The sequence below is a fragment of the Staurois parvus genome, unplaced genomic scaffold (genome assembly GCF_062004578.1).
Source record: "Staurois parvus isolate SC_StPar_1 unplaced genomic scaffold, SC_StPar_1.0 ptg000108l, whole genome shotgun sequence".
Classification (NCBI taxonomy): domain Eukaryota; kingdom Metazoa; phylum Chordata; class Amphibia; order Anura; family Ranidae; genus Staurois; species Staurois parvus.
The window spans coordinates 2,827,185-2,845,399 of record NW_028317904.1 but is presented as its reverse complement, the minus strand read 5'-3'; the positions used below and the strand labels follow the sequence as shown (position 1 = coordinate 2,845,399).

Below are 18,215 nucleotides of genomic sequence, written 5' to 3'. Positions count from 1 at the left end.
TTCATATTGCTCCTCTAGCAAGCCACATCACTCAAGAGAGGCTCTGAACACCCACAGACAAAATGTTGTATCGACTTGCCATATGCAAGCAGTAGTTAAAAATAACCCTAAAGTATGTTCTTTCCCTGCAATTCATTAATGCAGTATCCTCAATGACATATGAAATGGATTTGTCCTTTTTAGTTTCACAAACAAAATCCCACAAAACCAACCAAAAGGCAGAAATATCAAGAGGGGTTCTCTTCAGCCATGAGCAGCGTATTACTGATATTAATTTTCCTAACTAAAATAACAAAATATTGTGGCAATGAGTAATTAAAATTATATGAAGGAAATGCATGTCTACCAATGATATGAATAAACTATATGGTAATAACTTACAGGAAAAAGTTGTATCCTTGGCTCGGTTGCTCATACACACAGGCCTACCAAGCGAATGATACATTTCACCATGGATGTGTTTCACATAGGTGAGAGATGTCCTAGAATGCTTAAAGCTGAACTCCAGGGATTATATTTTTTAATACCTACATTGTACCAGCTCAGCTAGATGTAAGTATGCATATTTGATATCCGGAGGTCTGCTGTAAATCATTGTGGTAGTCTGGGCTACATACAGAAAAAGCTGTGATCTTCTGAGTTCTGTGCAAGAAGCTTCCCGTCTGCACACTGAACACAAGAGGGTCTCTCACTCAGCACCTCCACTATTCATAGGACACCTTATATATTGCACAGAGAAAATTCAATGCGGTGGAGATCTTGACACCTCCGGCCTTCTTCTCTATATTGTTCAAATTAGAGAGTGCCTTGTATTCATTGTAAAAAAAAAAAATAGGTGTTCTATGATTGGTAGAGTTGCTGAGCAAATGACCCCCTGTGTTCAACGTGCAGAGGGGAAGCATGCTTGCACAGAACACAGAAGATCGCACCCCTCATTGTATGTAGCACAGACTACTATGGTTATTTACAGCATCCCCAGTGGCCCTTTAGATATCAAATATGGATACTTATATCAAGACAAACTGGACCAATGTAAGTGTGCACAAATTGTTAATTTTAATATGTAAGTGAATGCATTTTGGTTTGCTTTTAAAAGGGCTAAATTGTACTGCAGTCTTTCTGTTTCTAATGCATTGCAGTGCATTTTTTTTTGCTTTTTTTTTTACTGAGTTGCATTTACATGCATCTTTTGTGCGTTCACGAGGAAAAAATGCAGCATGCTGCTGTACTTTTTCCATGCACATGAAAGCACCGCAGTGGTGTGAACTAGGCTTATTAAAAGACATCAATTTTCTTGCATTTGAACTGCATCTAAAAACGTTTGACTGCATCTGGCCAAATGATTTTAGAATTTAGTAATTTACATCAGAGTAAGATGAACACCTTGTTCATAGGCACATGTTACACAATTAAAAAGGCTGGACAATGTGTTACTCAGTTGAAGCATTTATTGAAATGGCCAGAGAGATTTGCTGCAACAGCTGCACTGCGCTGTGACCATATTTCCACTTTAAAATAAGCACACACAGAAACACAAGCTGAATCAAGTTAACCCATTCTCTTCCAAAGAGGACTGTACACACTTCAATGAAAACCAGAAACCAGTTTTTAAAAGTCTAATCCATTGCCCAACTTTTTTTTTTTTCGCATAAAGCAATAGCATTGGTCCAGTGCTGGGTTGGTGCAATCAAACCAAATTAGTCACCAACTTCTTACATCAATAAAGGACTTCAGCAATGGGATCTCTGCTCCTGCACTACCATGTAGAAGAATCTCATTCTGAGTGCTGGACTATAACAGCAAGAGGAGTAAGACTCCATGGTGGGGATTGGGACAAATTGTAAATTGAAGACATTCCACTGCTGGAGTCCCAGAAGATAAGAAGCTCAGGTGTGTTTTTACTGACCAGCATTTACCCTTAATGCAATAATCTACGGATTATACGGAGTATATATTTAATAAGAAAACAACACAAAATGAAAAGTTACATTGTGTAAAAGAGCTGCTATTAACATTCACAAATTTGTATGTAAAGGTATCCTTATTCACACAAAAAAAAAAAATATTTAATTTTGTAATTTTGCTATGTAGTTTATACCTTAGCACATGAACCAGATTCAAAACTGTTATAGTAATTGTCAGTGTACTCTGCAGATTTGAATGTGATTGATGGCTGTTTGGTCATTTCCAATACTAACACTTAAGATGATGATATGATCCTAGTTATCTGCCACTTTAGGCTATAGGAAGCACTAACAAAAGTAATTGATAGTTTCCTTCAATAAGGCTAGATGACTGGATGGAAAAACTTCAGTGTTTAATAAAATTGTTCTAGTATATACGATTATAAATATCATTAAAATCCCTCACATAATCATTAATGAATGCTATTCCAACTTATTTGCATAGCCATAAACCCTTTTAAAAATGTATAATTTATCTTTTCATGGTCCTTTAATTATGATCCAATCCCCCTTTGCTGGAATCAGACATTTGCATATTGGCAATTTTATGACCATTGCATTTTCCATTAAAACCAAAGGAAACACATCAAAACACATGTTAGCGTGCGTTGCTTTGTGTTTTAATAGATGCTTACATTGCACATCAATGTACAACAACTTGCATTCATGTGCATTATGATGTATGATGATGTGCATTGACGTGCACTTTAACATGCATGACAATCCATGTTGACACGTGTTTTGATATTCTCCATTGAATTCAATGGAACTTGCATCAGGCAAAAATACAAAAGTGTGAACCTATGGTTTTCTGCAGCTTTGTCCTTGTTTTCATGTATGCTTCTAATGCAGGAACATGGTTGATGTACTAAGCATATTATTGTATAGCACAAATGTAGCGGCTACAGGCAGACAAGTTAAGTGGCTCATTTATACGTGGACTATTAATAGGACAGATCTGCAGATCCATTTCAGACAGTAGGTTAACCACCGGATTCTCAAGTTCTCACTGCAGTTGTTGGCTATTAGTCAAAGGCAAACACTTAAATGGACAGGATATGGGTTTCTTGCAGGAAGCTTGACTACAAGATTAAACCACTCCTTGTGAAAATGTAAATCAAATATGGCAGCCATTCAGGGTTGATGCTCACTGGTGCATTGTAGTAGGGCACTATAGAAGTGCATCCTATTGTCCTTTATCATAAAAGTATAGCAAATTATGTACTGCTAATTTGAATAGCACTCCAATGTTCTAAAAAAACAGACTGCAGTGTATGTGTGTTGTAATGCACCACACCTATGTGTGTTGATAAAGAAGTAGCATGTGCCATTTTGGGTGCGCTGCAGCCCAATTAAAATGAATTGGCTTTTTAATTCAATGCATGAAAAACATGCAATACTGAACGTTGAAATGTCCCCACAGTGCAATAAAATGCTGTCTGCCTAACTTTTTTTGTGTACTCTAATGCAGTGTATTGGTATAAACTGGTAAAATAGAATTTTTACTGGCAAAGTGACATTTTTGTATGAATTTTTTTATCAACTAATCAACAATAAAATTATCATGGATTCTTCTTCGATTTTATTCTGGCACTCCTTTCTTTTCCATGGTTTAAACTAAAAAAAAAAGGCTTTTTAAAGTAATTTGGCTTTACATTTTGTCATCATTCATCATGATCACCCCTTTCTCTACATCTAAAAACATGTATAACACTTGTTCAGGTTTAAAAGCAGAAAATCTCTAAAGAAATTTCGACATTTTGTCATTATTTACCAAAATAGTGAACAGGACAAAAAAATAGTGACTCAGAAAAAAGTGGGTAGAAATTCTGTAGATTTTGACAAGTTTTTGAGAAGTTTTATATAAATTTGGAGATGCATTTAGTTCTGTTTGACTGCACTGCATATGATAAATAGAAAAAACAAATTGTTCTCTATGATGTATGTTACATAAGGTTCATTTCACATGATTGGTCCAAACTGTCCTGCCCATCAGATTTTCAGGCAGGCCCAATCGGACCCTCCATTTACCTCTATGGAGTGGCAGGTGTAAACAGAGTTTTGTCCGTTTAAACCCGCCTACCTCCAATCCAATCCACTAAAAAAAACAAAAGGATGGATGGATTGGAGGGCAGTTGGGTGTAAACAGACAGCCGGGCTGTTAACCTCCAACTACCCATAGAGCATCATCTCATCTGACTGATCCCGGTTGAACAAAGCGAAGTCCTCCTCATGTGTAAGGGGCCTCACGTGAATGCAGAAGTGATTAGTTGCACAAAATGGAATTGATTTACTAAAAGTGGAGAGTGCAAAATCTAGTGCAGCTCTGAATAGAGAAGGAATCAGCTTCCAGATTTTTTTGTCAAAGTCTAATTGAACAAGCTGAAGTTAGAAACTGGTTGGCTACTATGCACAACTAGACCAGATTTTTCACTCTCCAGTTTTAGCAAAACAACCTTAATGTGAGTTCTGTGCAAGTAATGCTGCTCATACATGACTGTCAGCACCACCCAGCTTGCTAAATTTTGATCTGAAAATTGAGAGAAAATTCTCAGCTGAACAGTGATTGCAGTCAATCAAACATGGTCACTATTTGGGTATTCTGACAGCCATGTAAGCAGCAGCTATCAGCATACATTAGCTGTCAGGGAAGACTCCTCCATCCATGCTATTTAATTCATCTTGTTTAGGTGTGTATGGCTCACCTAAGTCTGATAATCATACTGATTTTGCAACTTACATCATAGATTGCATCCTATGTGTAGTGATCAATCACTACTCTTAGCAGTTAATTGTAGAGATTTAGTGGCATGGTTAGGTCACTATAATTGCCCATGCTGGTCTAACCCAAAGGGTGACATGATGCCTAACTATACCTGAAAGCCAGTCCACATTTCAGGTATGGGGAGTGCAGGCACCTGCAAAATGCACTGTATTTTAAAGCTTATGGCTAGTGATTTGTTTTTTCAAATCAGCACTTAAAATGAATACAAATTGTCCCTTGTGCTGGTGGTTGCTATGTTCATTGAAACCTTCATTCCTCTGAAACCAGATACTTCTGCAGCTGTGATCTACTGGTGCTGTGGGGGTTAATACAATCTGTTGGACCTGTCATAGGTACTCATATCCACCCTTTCAGTCTCCCTACTCCATTCATAAAGGATGGCCTGTCATCCCACAATGAAAGGTGCTGTATAAATGGAGGATCGGAGGATGAATAGGAATCTGCATCCTCCATTCAAAGAGCAGTTTTCATTGCAGGAAGTATTAGTACGGCTTTTATGAATGGAGGAGGGGGATGGAAAGGGTGGGCATAGCTGGCCAGCATATAGGACACTTTTCATTCATTGTAAGTACTGTTCCTGGTTTTGTTAAATAAAAAATTAATAAACTTCAGCTTTACCAGAGCTCAAGGGTTTGGCTACAGGTACAGTTTTAGGTCAATCTGGTGCCTGGCTAAAAACTGGAAGTAATTGCAAACATCTTTTTTAGACATTTCCTGTCTGCATACACTCGCTCCAGTGGCAGCTACAGAACTTTATTCTGAATTAGCTTCCTGATAGTGACAACAGTGGACTATGCTTGCACAATGTGCATCAGCATGGCTAGTAGCCCCCACCAGGGGAGCAAATGACAAAGTGACAAATCAGGGGCACAACTGGTAGGCAGTGAGAGAATGTTACCAATGGGAAGTGCCTGAAGAAATTCCTTCATGGCAGAATCACCAGCTGTTATTTTAAAGAAAGTCGCAGACTTAAAAATATTGAGAACGCCTTTTGAAATTACTTTAACATGCTATAGCGTATATGATATTTTAGTGCTTGGCTTTAGATTTAATCATACTTTTGTGTCACTTTGTAGTTTGATCCTAATCTCTTTCAATGGTTTATATATAGTAAATAAGTGCCAAACCCAAAATCTCAAAATCGCCATAGAATGTATATATGTTAGCCCGTTTTTCCTAAGCCAGCATGGCAGTATTCATTTGTTAGTAGCTCTACCCTCTACCTACTCACAGGACCAGGGATGGCTATAAATAAAACTGTAACACAAGCACCCTCTCACTAAAAGTATAATTTCCTCTTCTATGAGATGTATATTTTCATGTTGGCCACAGGAAAACAGAAACGTGTTTAAATATCTACCGTAATTTTCCTATCCTGGCTCCCAAACATAGCAGCATATTGTGTTCCGTACTTAATAGGGCAGTATCTGGTACAAGAATAAATCTGGCCATACGCTGTCTGAGTTTCATATAGCTCCTGATAAACCTTGGAAAATTAAGCTCATTGGTAGTCTTGTTGGCCTCTGTTCAATTTCCTTTGATTGAACAGAAAGTTGTTGGCCAATCGGCAGTTGCATCCAATCCGGTGGCTGTTATAATACAATATCCTAAAAATCTATCAGCATAGGGCCATCATAATGGCCTGTACACAGGATAAGAAAATCGTAATAAAATTTCTGTATGAGGAACAATCACTGATTCTGACCATTAGTATAGTGCTTTCAACAGCTGATTCTGACTTTACAGGTGACAAAAAACGAGGGTGCAAGCTGTAAAATGTTCATTGTACGTGAACACAATATCTGAATTTCAGTTAATGTGTACACTACTCATACACAAATAAATGAATATAAAAAAACACACATGATCAGAAGCAAAGAACTTTTTTTTCTAATACACTAGTACATAGCTAAGTTTGCCTTTGTAGGTCAAGAAGTCAATACCATTCCACCTACATCACGATATGCACTATTGTGGAAAATTGGATGATCATTCTTCGGATTTTCTCATAGTGTATACTAGGCTTTAGGGTGCTTGCCTAAGGGTGGTAGAGGACAAAGCTACTACCAATAGTATGCTGCCATGTTTAAGTATCAGGAAAGGAAGATTATTATAGGTATCAACACGATATTCTGTTTAATCTAAGTGATATGCGTTTGGTTGAATAAACTCAGGTAAGAATTGTTATAAAAGCTATCGTATCCCAAGATTATCCAGAATACATTGAGAGAAAGTATTAGCTTTACAGTGTTGTATCATATAAAGTACAAAACAGAATATAAATAATGTTATTGCTAAATTACTAGTCATTTCGCATAGTGATAATACTACTGTATTATCACTATGCGTATGTATTATCACTATTTTCTTATCCTGTGTACAGGCCATTATGATGGCCCTATGCTGATAGATTTTGGAATTACTTTGGTTTGAAATTTAGGCACCACATCATATTTTACAAGGCACTAAAATAGCAAAAAATTATAAAAAAGTACAGATGTATGATACCTTATGCTGTACGTTTATAAGTTATTTAAACCCATATACATGTATAGGAAATCCTGTGTTGTAATGCTCTGAGCTTGTGCAGATGGCATGGGTTTGACATCACTTTCTGAGATTCATAATTCATTGAGGGGGCATTGGGCCTGCATTAGACCTAATTTTGACCTGCATGTGACCTGTTTCAAATTAATATTTCATCTCCGTTAACTTTTATGGAAAAGCAAAATCCATTTGAAACAAGTAAGTCACATAGACCCTAACACAAGAAACATGGAGGCTGCCAATGCTGATCACACCTTCTGAAAATGCTGGTTGTCAAGCCTCTTGCTTCAGTACTTTGGGTTGCTCAACTGGAACAAGTATGCAAAAGTACATTGTACTTTTCTCCAACCTTTATACTCTACATTCTTATTTCTGGTCTGTTACTTAGACAGTATTGAAACCAGGTCAGACTTACAGCCAGGCAACGCCCCTGTATGAAGTCCTGCCAAACAACAAAGTGATTTGGGTCCTCAAGGACCTGTAACAGTGGATGTTTCCTCCCTCCGAAAACAAATATAGGTGTACTCAATTCCTACAATCTGATTGTTCAATCTGTTTTCAATGTCCTCTAGATTTCTTAACAACTATGTAGTGCAAGAGCCTTCTTGTATGTACACATTGAATGGATGGTTTAGGATGGCACTCACACCAACGGGAACTTTAAATTGTAACATTTAACATGGAGTAGCTTTACTACTTGTTATATTTGCCTCATTTGCAAAACACTGAAATTAGTATGTTGCAGAGTGAGAAACAGTCATTAAGCAGTTACTTTCATGCTACTAAAAGCTAAAAAAGACTCACACATATCTAAAATGTATATATAGCCAAAGGTTAGCTTTAGTTTTGGAGTAGGGGGTAGTTAAAACCTCTGTCCTTTTTTTTTTTATTTAGGGACATTTCCTTCAACCCAGTGTCATAACAGGAACTGAGAGGAAATCTACCCAAAGTAAGGGAATTCCCATTAGACAGTTGTCATTGTCCCCATTGGTAGATTTCTTTCTCACCTCTTGTTTCAAGGAACTGGATTAATCATCGCTTTCTGCTGAATGAGTAGAAAGTTGGAGAGGGCGAATCTCCTGATTGGGGATGCAGAAAGAAGTAGAGAGGTCTTGCCTTTCCTTACGGTATTCAAAATGAATCAATGTCCCTGTTGCATATTTTGCCTTACTTCTGGTCTAGTGGTACTGTTGTCAGCAGGACAAGAAGTGAAGTTAAACTTTTCTAATGGGGCAGTAAAAACCCAACAGAGGTTCCAGTTCTTCCCAACGTTATCCAAAACAAAAAGAAAAAAAGTTTTTGGTTTGATATACACTTTAAAACAAATCTATCAAGATTGAAATATTGGAGCCACTATTGGTGATTTTTGAATGTGCAGGCTACCCATCTACTATCCTTATCTTTTCATCAATACTTTGTAAATCAGTGACCTGGAACAAGCAGGTGTATTTCAGGCATCCTAATACTGCACTGGCACATGCTTGTTCCGAATCAGGACTCACTAGGTATTTATTTAAGAAATTATTTTAAAAAATAATGATAACATTTGCACCATCAAAAATGAGTCAGCAATTGCAGCGCCGTTATTCTTTCCTGAAAGGTTCCCTATGGCTTGAATTTTGGGAGTCAGCTATAAAGGGGCTAAACATGAGCATAAATGGGTTTATACAAATAATTTCTTGTGTGATAATATCCTGTGTTTAAAACCATGAGCAGGTTTGAAAAATATTACAAGCATTCGCACATGAAAGATGTAGGAATATGATATATAACTCCAGGCAACAAGAACAGTAAAAAAATACTCGCGACCATACAAACAACATCACAATCTGCACCAGGGTTAACCTCTTCTTTTCAAAAGTTGAATACCCAATGACCTTTCTAGTTATCATTAAACAGCCAAAAACCTAAGACCAGAGGGTAGATAGTAGATGAAAAATGCCAATAAAACCATATTTTTACAGTCAAATCATTTTGATAGCACAAGTTAGAAGGGAGATGGTGAATCAGATATATTTAAATTGATTTCCTGATTCTATCTGAACTTCATTGTCAGATTCATTCTTTCATAAAATTATTGTAACCCAAAAATAGAATATTAAAGTTATTTGTGGGATCCCAACTTTGTTACCAGGACTCAAGCAAGTTCCTTCCAGTAATTCAGAAATTCAGTCCAGTCCAATTCAATGTCCCAGTGAAAGTTTGCAATTAATGAAAGCAGGAAAGGACACAGCACACAGCAGCAAAGGCTCAATGCAAACTGAATTTAGGTATCCCGTTCATGCCAGCAGCCATAGGTTAAATAAAGCCTGTGAGGTAATGCTGCTAGTACACAATTAACACTTCACTGAATGATTTCTTTTGTTTTTTTCAATGTAGAAAAATATTGAAGCTATTTTTCTACTAGAGTGAGCAAATACATTTGAGAGATGATCCCTAGTGTTTGGTTTGTGTAAAGTATGAAATACTTTAGTCTTAGTTACCTTCATCATCATTATCATCATCATCATCGTCATCTTCCTGATGTTTTGCTTGGTCATCATCGTCGTCATCATCATCATCATCGTCGTCATCATCGTCGTCATCATCATCGTCGTCGTCGTCATCATCATCATCATCATGTTTTTTTACAATTTGATCATCGTCGTCATCGTTGTCATCATCGTCGTCGTCATCATCATCATCATCATCGTCGTCATCATCATCTTTATCATCATCATCTTTATCATCGTCGTCGTCGTCATCATCATCATCATCGTCGTCGTCGTCATCATCATCGTCGTCATCATCATCGTCGTCGTCATCATCATCGTCGTCGTCATCGTCGTCATCATCGTCGTCATCATCATCATCGTCGTCATCATCGTCGTCATCATCGTCTTCATCATCGTCATCATCATCATCTTTATCATCGTCATCATCATCATCTTTATCATCATCATCATCGTCATCATCATCGTCGTCATCATCGTCATCTTTGTCATCTCCATCATGAGTTACATGATCATTATCATCATCATCATCATCATCAGCATGATCTTGGCCTACAGCTTGTCCATGTACCCCAGGCAATAAATTGGCCTGGAACGAGCAAATAACTGTGACCAGAAGGCACAACAGCCACACTTTTTGTGAGGCCATCCTGGTACAAGAAGAGTAGTGAAGACTTGGATCTGTACAGCAGCAGACTCACTGCGTCTTTTGACTTGATCCACAAGATCACAAGATGAAGAATAGATGCAACCAGCTTCCAAGCTTGAACAATAAGTTCACAGTAAAATAATCCAGTAAAAAGATTTCTTGGGTGGGAGATGACAAGCAAGAAGTCACTCGGGAACAGCAACGATGAAGAAGAAAAGTGCTCTGTGAAAAGAGACCTGTGCACAAGGCTGGTTGATTGATAGCAGCAGATGTACAAAATAAACTTTCTGTCTCTGAACCAATAGCTGCAGAGGAAGGGACTTTTTTTCAGCTCTTCAAGGCCGCTAATATAGAAAGAGATGATGGCACATATCCCTTCATGACCATATTTGTGATCCACACAGTGCAAAAGGTCACTGAAGACAGCCCTGAGAAAACTTGCTAGTAACTCAGAGACACCTCAATTGGACAGCTATTCTTAGGTCTTATCAGTCTCTACTAGGGCTTTTCATTGTCACAAGAACATCCTGATTGTGACCACCCCTTTCAACCTCTTCTAAATAATAATTTAGTAGCTAATAATAATGCTCAGAACTTTTGAGGCTTTCTACATGACGTCATACCCATATGCATTTCTGTCTGTTACTTTCTCTCTCTCTGTATATGTGTGAATGTCTGTGTTATATGGAACGAGTGAGAGATGTGAAGAGCCTAATTAGTTAAAAGAGTTTAGTGATAATTTGGAGACAAAACTATAATTTCAATATAAACATACAGAACACCATAAACATGGTACATAGTAAATAGAGATGAGCGAATCGAACCAGGCGAAGTGGAATTCGATTCGAATTTCAGGAAAAATTCAATTCGCGTCGAATCCGAATATTAGCCTACTTCGGGTGCGTGAATCGGATTTTTCCCGATCAGCCGGCAAAAGTGTCCCTGCAGAGAGCTCCACTATTTCTGACAGTTCTCTGACAGTTCCTTCACATGTACAGCGGTTGAAACATTGTATCTATTTGTTTCCATTTAGGATACAGATGTTTTTATTCGGAAACAGATACAATGTTTCAACCGCTGTAAATGTGAAAGTCAGAGAACTGTCAGAAATAGAGGAGCTCTGCAGATACACTTAGCGGAGCTCTGCAGATACACTTTTTGCCGGTTTGGAATTCTTCTTATTTTCATCCTACTTCTTCTTCTTCTTCTTCTTCATCCTCATCCTCAGAAGAAGAAGAAGAGGATGAGGATGAGGATGAAGAAGAAGAAGAAGAAGAAGTAGGATGAAAATAAGAAGAATTCCAAGCCGGCAAAAAGTGTATCTGCAGAGCTCCTCTAAGTGTATCTGCAGAATAGAGGAGCTCTGCAGATACACTTTTTGCCGGCTTGGAATTCTTCTTATTTTCATCCTACTTCTTCTTCTTCTTCTTCTTCCTCTTCATCCTCATCCTCATCCTCTTCTTCTTCTTCTGAGGATGAGGATGAAGAAGAAGAAGAAGAAGAAGAAGTAGGATGAAAATAAGAAGAATTCCAAGCCTGCAAAAAGTGTATCTGCAGAGCTCCTCTAAGTGTATCTGCAGAATAGAGGAGCTCTGCAGATACACTTTTTGCCGGCTTGGAATTCTTCTTATTTTCATCCTACTTCTTCTTCTTCTTCCTCTTCATCCTCATCCTCATCCTCTTCTTCTTCTTCTGAGGATGAGGATGAAGAAGAAGAAGAAGAAGTAGGATGAAAATAAGAAGAATTCCAAGCCGGCAAAAAGTGTATCTGCAGAGCTCCTCTAAGTGTATCTGCAGAATAGAGGAGCTCTGCAGATACACTTTTTGCCGGCTTGGAATTCTTCTTATTTTCATCCTACTTCTTCTTCTTCTTCTTCTTCCTCTTCATCCTCATCCTCATCCTCTTCTTCTTCTTCTGAGGATGAGGATGAAGAAGAAGAAGAAGAAGTAGGATGAAAATAAGAAGAATTCCAAGCCGGCAAAAAGTGTATCTGCAGAGCTCCTCTAAGTGTATCTGCAGAATAGAGGAGCTCTGCAGATACACTTTTTGCCGGCTTGGAATTCTTCTTATTTTCATCCTACTTCTTCTTCTTCTTCCTCTTCATCCTCATCCTCATCCTCTTCTTCTTCTTCTGAGGATGAGGATGAAGAAGAAGAAGAAGAAGTAGGATGAAAATAAGAAGAATTCCAAGCCGGCAAAAAGTGTATCTGCAGAGCTCCTCTATTCTGCAGATACACTTAGAGGAGCTCTGCAGATTCACTTTTTGCCGGCTTGGAATTCTTCTTATTTTCATCCTACTTCTTCTTCTTCTTCTTCTTCTTCTTCTTCTTCATCCTCATCCTCATCCTCATAAATGGAAACAAATAGATACAATGTTTCAACCGCTGTATGGAGGGAATGTCACAGAACTGTCAGAAATAGGCTATTTCTGACAGTTCTGTGACATTCCCTCCATACAGCGGTTGAAACCGCTGTATGGAGTGAATGTCACAGAACTGTCAGAAATAGGCTATTTCTGACAGTTCTGTGACATTCCCTCCATACAACGGTTGAAACATTGTATCTATTTGTTTCCATTTATGGAAACAAATAGATACAATGTTTCAACCGCTGTATGGAGGGAATGTCACAGAACTGTCAGAAATAGGCTATTTCTGACAGTTCTGTGACATTCCCTCCATACAGCGGTTGAAACATTGTATCTATTTGTTTCCATAAATGGAAACAAATAGATACAATGTTTCAACCGCTGTATGGAGTGAATGTCACAGAACTGTCAGAAATAGCCTATTTCTGACAGTTCTGTGACATTCACTCCATACAGCGGTTTCAACCGCTGTATGGAGGGAATGTCACAGAACTGTCAGAAATAGGCTATTTCTGTTAGGAATGGACTGGCCAGCAATGGTGGGACTCACCTGCCTTTTGATCTGCAGTACCAGGGCTGGCCAGCGGGTGCTCCCAGCAATCAGAGACTCAACCTTTCAGCCAGCTAACACCTGGAACTGATGATACTGGGGTATTTAAGGGATGGCCAGACTTGCAGACTCTGCCTTGGTGTTGTGTTTGTCCTGGGCCCTGTATCTGTCCTGCATCCTGTTTCTGTCCCTCTCCCTCTGTCTGACCCTCTGTACTACGCTGCTTGCTACCTGTTCTGATCCCTGGCTTGTGACCCGGACCATCCCTCTGCCTGACCCTCTGTACTATGCTGCTTGCTACCTGCTGAACCTGGCCTGTGACCCCGACCATTCTCCGCTTGCTCCCCCTGTACCTACCTGCCCAATTGATATTGACCCGGCCTGCCTGACGACGCTTGCTTGTATATACTGTTATCTGTGGGTGGTTTGGTTTGTTTGCACCGTATTATGTTTTAGTATTGCACTGCGTTTATGTTTGTACTGTTAGTGTTAATAAATTATATTGTTTATAACATATCTGAGGTCTGCGTTTCCCTGCTTCAGTCACACACCTCTGGTCATACCTGGGAGCCCTGACATTACACCAAGGCCAATCCTGACCAGAAGTGGCTGCACAGGGAAGCCATCTTGGCTTGTTGATGGGAAGGATGGATCTTGAGGAGGTTGAGTATTTATATCTGCTAGTGTTTGATGACAGGGAGTATGCTTATCAAACTCTGAAGGAGTATACCCGGGATGAATTGCTAGAATGTATACGGCTCGCTCATGTTCTAGTAGATCAGGGCACAGTGTTCTCTGAGGTGCAGCCATTGATTGAGGTTTGTGCAGAGTTGGTTTCATCTGGTTCCCCCGAATGCAGGGATGAATTTTTGCCACCATTTAGTGCAGACCAGGTAGAGTCCCTGGTGTGGTTATTAGAGGATGATGTGGGTTACTTTCTGGAGCGTTATTCCACATGTTCACCACAGACACTGAGAGATTGTATAAACGCAGTGCAGTCATTGACCAGACAGACTTTGTGTAAGCTCAGCTTTGTTCAACCCCTACTGCAGACATGGACAGATTTGTTGCACCCAGCCTCAGTCAGCTTACAAAGACCCAGTCCTGCTTCTAACTCTACTCCTGTATTCCCACCAGCTCCTCCAGTTACAGCCCAGTATACTTGGCTATCTACCGCATGTCAGTACCCTGTTCCCACTCGCTGCACCTATCCTGCCTTTAACCCTGTAAAAAAGCCCTCTGTAGCAACTGCTCCCTCTCCTGTTCCATCCTCCAGTTCTTCTCTGTCTCCAGCTGCTCCATTCGTTTGCAGACCTGCGTTTACTTGCAGTGCTCCAGTAGTTAAAACCAGAAAAAAGCAAAAATTCTTTCCAACCAATACCATCCTGCCAGTATCCAAACCGGTGAGCCTGCCTTCCGTGGTTCAGACTGATGCCTGTACGCAGCCTGATGCCTCTACTCGGCCTGAAGCCTCTACTCGGCCTGATGCCTGTACTCGGCCTGATGCCTGTACTCGGCCTGAAGCCTCTACGCGGCCTGAAGCCTCTCCTCAGCCTGAAGCCTCTACGCGGCCTGAAGCCTCTACGCGGCCTGAAGCCTCTACTCGGCCTGATGCCTGTACTCGGCCTGATGCCTCTCTTCAGCCTGAAGCCTCTACTCGGCCTGATGCCTCTACTCGGCCTGATGCCTCTACTCGGCCTGAAGCCTCTACTCGGCCTAATGCCTCTACCCAGCATGATGAACTGATCCAGCCTGACGATCCTATTAGGCCAGTTGACTCGATGCCCGCTGTTGATCCAGATGATCCGGTACCTGATCCGGTGCCCGCTGTCGTGCCAATTGACTCAGAGCCCGCTGTCGTACCTGGTGACTCGGTGCCCACTGCCTTGCCAGATGACGCGGTGCCCGCTGGCAAGCCAAATGACCTGATGCCTGGTGACCTAGTGTCCGCTGTCATACCTGATGACCCGATGCCCGCTGTCGAGCCAGACAATCCGGTACCTGATGACCCGGTGCCCACTGTCGTGCCTGTTGACTCGGAGACCACTGCCTTGCCAGATGACGCGGTGCCCGCTGTCGAGCCAAATGACCTGATGCCTGGTGACCCGATGCCCGCTGTCCAGCCAGACGATCCAATGTCTGACCCAGTGCCCGCGGTCATACCAGTTGACTCGGAGCCCACTGCCTTGCCAGATGACGCGGTGCCCGCGGTCGAGCCAAATGACCTGATGCCTGGTGACCCGATGCCCGCTGTCCAGCCAGACGATCCAATGTCTGACCCAGTGCCCGCGGTCATACCAGTTGACTCGGAGCCCACTGCCTTGCCAGATGACGCGGTGCCCGCTGTCGAGCCAAATGACCTGATGCCTGGTGACCCGATGCCCGCTGTCCAGCCAGACCATCCAATGTCTGACCCAGTGCCTGCGGTCATACCAGTTGACTCGGAGCCCACTGTCGTGCCTGGTGTCTCGGTGCCCGCCGCTCCGCCTGGGGGCCCGAGACCTGTTGCTCCGCTTGGGGGTCCAGCGCCCGCCGCTCCGCCTGGGGATCCGGCGCCCGCCGCCCCGCCTGGGGGCCCGAGACCTGTCGCTCCGCCTGAGGGCCCGAGACCTGTCGCTCCGCCTGGGGGTCCGGCACCTGCCACTCCGCTTGAGGGCCCGAGACCTGTCGCTCCACCTGGGGGTCCGGCGCCCGCCGCTCCGCCTGAGGGCCCGAGACCTGTCGCTCCATCTGGGGGTCCGGCGCCCGCCGCTCCGCCTGAGGGCCCGAGACCTGTCGCTCCTCCTGGGGGTCCGGCGCCCGCCGCTCCGCCTGAGGGCCCGAGACCTGTCGCTCCTCCTGGGGGTCCGGCGCCCGCCGCTCCGCCTGAGGGCCCGAGACCTGTCGCTCCGCCTGGGGGTCCGGCGCCCGCCGCTCCGCCTGAGGGCCCGAGACCTGTCGCTCCATCTGGGGGTCCGGCGCCCGCCGCTCCGCCTGAGGGCCCGAGACCTGTCGCTCCATCTGGGGGTCCGGCGCCCGCCGCTCCGCCTGAGGGCCCGAGACCTGTCGCTCCTCCTGGGGGTCCGGCGCCCGCCGCTCCACCTGAGGGCCCGAGACCTGTCGCTCCGCCTGGGGGTCCGGCGCCTGTCGCTCCGCCTGAGGGCCCGAGACCTGTCGCTCCTCCTGGGGGTCCGGCGCCCGCCGCTCCGCCTGAGGGCCCGAGACCTGTCGCTCCTCCTGGGGGTCCGGCGCCCGCCGCTCCGCCTGAGGGCCCGAGACCTGTCGCTCCATCTGGAGGTCCGGCGCCCGCCGCTCCGCCTGGGGGCCCGAGACCTGTCGCTCCGCCTGGGGGTCCGGCGCCTGTCGCTCCGCCTGAGGGCCCGAGACCTGTCGCTCCTCCTGGGGGTCCGGCGCCCGCCGCTCCGCCTGAGGGCCCGAGACCTGTCGCTCCTCCTGGGGGTCCGGCGCCCGCCGCTCCGCCTGAGGGCCCGAGACCTGTCGCTCCATCTGGAGGTCCGGCGCCCGCCGCTCCGCCTGGGGGCACGATGCCCGTCGCCCCGCCTGGGGGCACGATGCCCGTCGCCCCGCCTGGGGGCACGATGCCCGTCGCCCCGCCTGGGGGCACGATGCCCGTCGCCCCTCCTGGCGGCCCGGTGCCCGTCGCCCCTCCTGGCGGCCCGGTGCCCGTCGCCCCTCCTGGGGGCCCGGTGCCCGTCGCCCCGCCTGGGGGCCCGGTGCCCGTCGCCCCGTCTGGGGGCCCGGTGCCCGCCGCCCCGCCCGGGGGCCCGGTGCCCGCCGCCCCGCCCGGGGGCCCGGTGCCCGCCGCCCCGCCCGGGGGCCCGGAGCCCGTCGCCCCGCCCGGGGGCCCGGAGCCTGTCGCCCCGCCCGGGGGCCCGGAGCCTGTCGCCCCGCCCGGGGGCCCGGAGCCTGTCGCCCCGCCCGGGGGCCCGGAGCCTGCCGCTCCGCCCGGGGGCCCGGTGCCTGCCGCTCCGCCCGGGGGCCCGGTGCCTGCCGCTCCGCCCGGGGGCCCGGTGCCTGCCGCTCCGCCCGGGGGCCCGGTGCCTGTAGCCCCGCCCGGGGGCCCGGTGCCTGCTGATCCGCCCGGGGGCCCGGTGCCTGCTGCTCCGCCTGGTAATCCGATGTGCCTCTGCCTGGAGTCCTGCCCGATGTGCCTCTGCCCGGAGTCCTGCCCGATGTGCCTCTGCCCGGAGTCCTGCCCGATGTGCCTCTGCCCGGAGTCCTGCCCGATGTGCCTCTGCCCGGAGTCCTGCCCGATGTGCCTCTGCCCGGAGTCCTGCCCGATGTGCCTCTGCCCGGAGTCCTGCCCGATGTGCCTCTGCCCGATGTGCCTCTGCCCGGTGTGCCGCTGCCCGGAGTCCAGCCCGGTGTGCCGCTGCCCGGAGTCCTGCCCGGTGTGCCAGTCTTTGATATCCCGCCAGTTGCCAGACCCGGGCGGTGGAACATTTTGCCCAGCTAGGACTGTTTGGAGCGTCCTGAGGCCGCTCCTTGAGGGGGGGGTACTGTTAGGAATGGACTGGCCAGCAATGGTGGGACTCACCTGCCTTTTGATCTGCAGTACCAGGGCTGGCCAGCGGGTGCTCCCAGCAATCAGAGACTCAACCTTTCAGCCAGCTAACACCTGGAACTGATGATACTGGGGTATTTAAGGGATGGCCAGACTTGCAGACTCTGCCTTGGTGTTGTGTTTGTCCTGGGCCCTGTATCTGTCCTGCATCCTGTTTCTGTCCCTCTCCCTCTGTCTGACCCTCTGTACTACGCTGCTTGCTACCTGTTCTGATCCCTGGCTTGTGACCCGGACCATCCCTCTGCCTGACCCTCTGTACTATGCTGCTTGCTACCTGCTGAACCTGGCCTGTGAC

At 45.2% G+C, this 18,215-nt stretch overlaps 1 protein-coding gene across 1 annotated transcript in view; it reads right to left on the bottom strand.

The window, feature by feature from the left end:
- LOC149467492 (uncharacterized) overlaps window positions 1-10,687 on the bottom strand; it is a 60,056-nt gene extending 49,369 nt beyond the window's left edge. Inside the window, exon 1 of the mRNA XM_089671603.1 lies at window positions 9,780-10,687. Coding sequence (XP_089527729.1) covers window positions 9,780-10,437 — 658 coding nt within the window. The 5' untranslated portion in view covers window positions 10,438-10,687. The remainder of the gene's footprint in view (window positions 1-9,779) is intronic.
- Window positions 10,688-18,215: the final 7,528 nt, after the last annotated feature.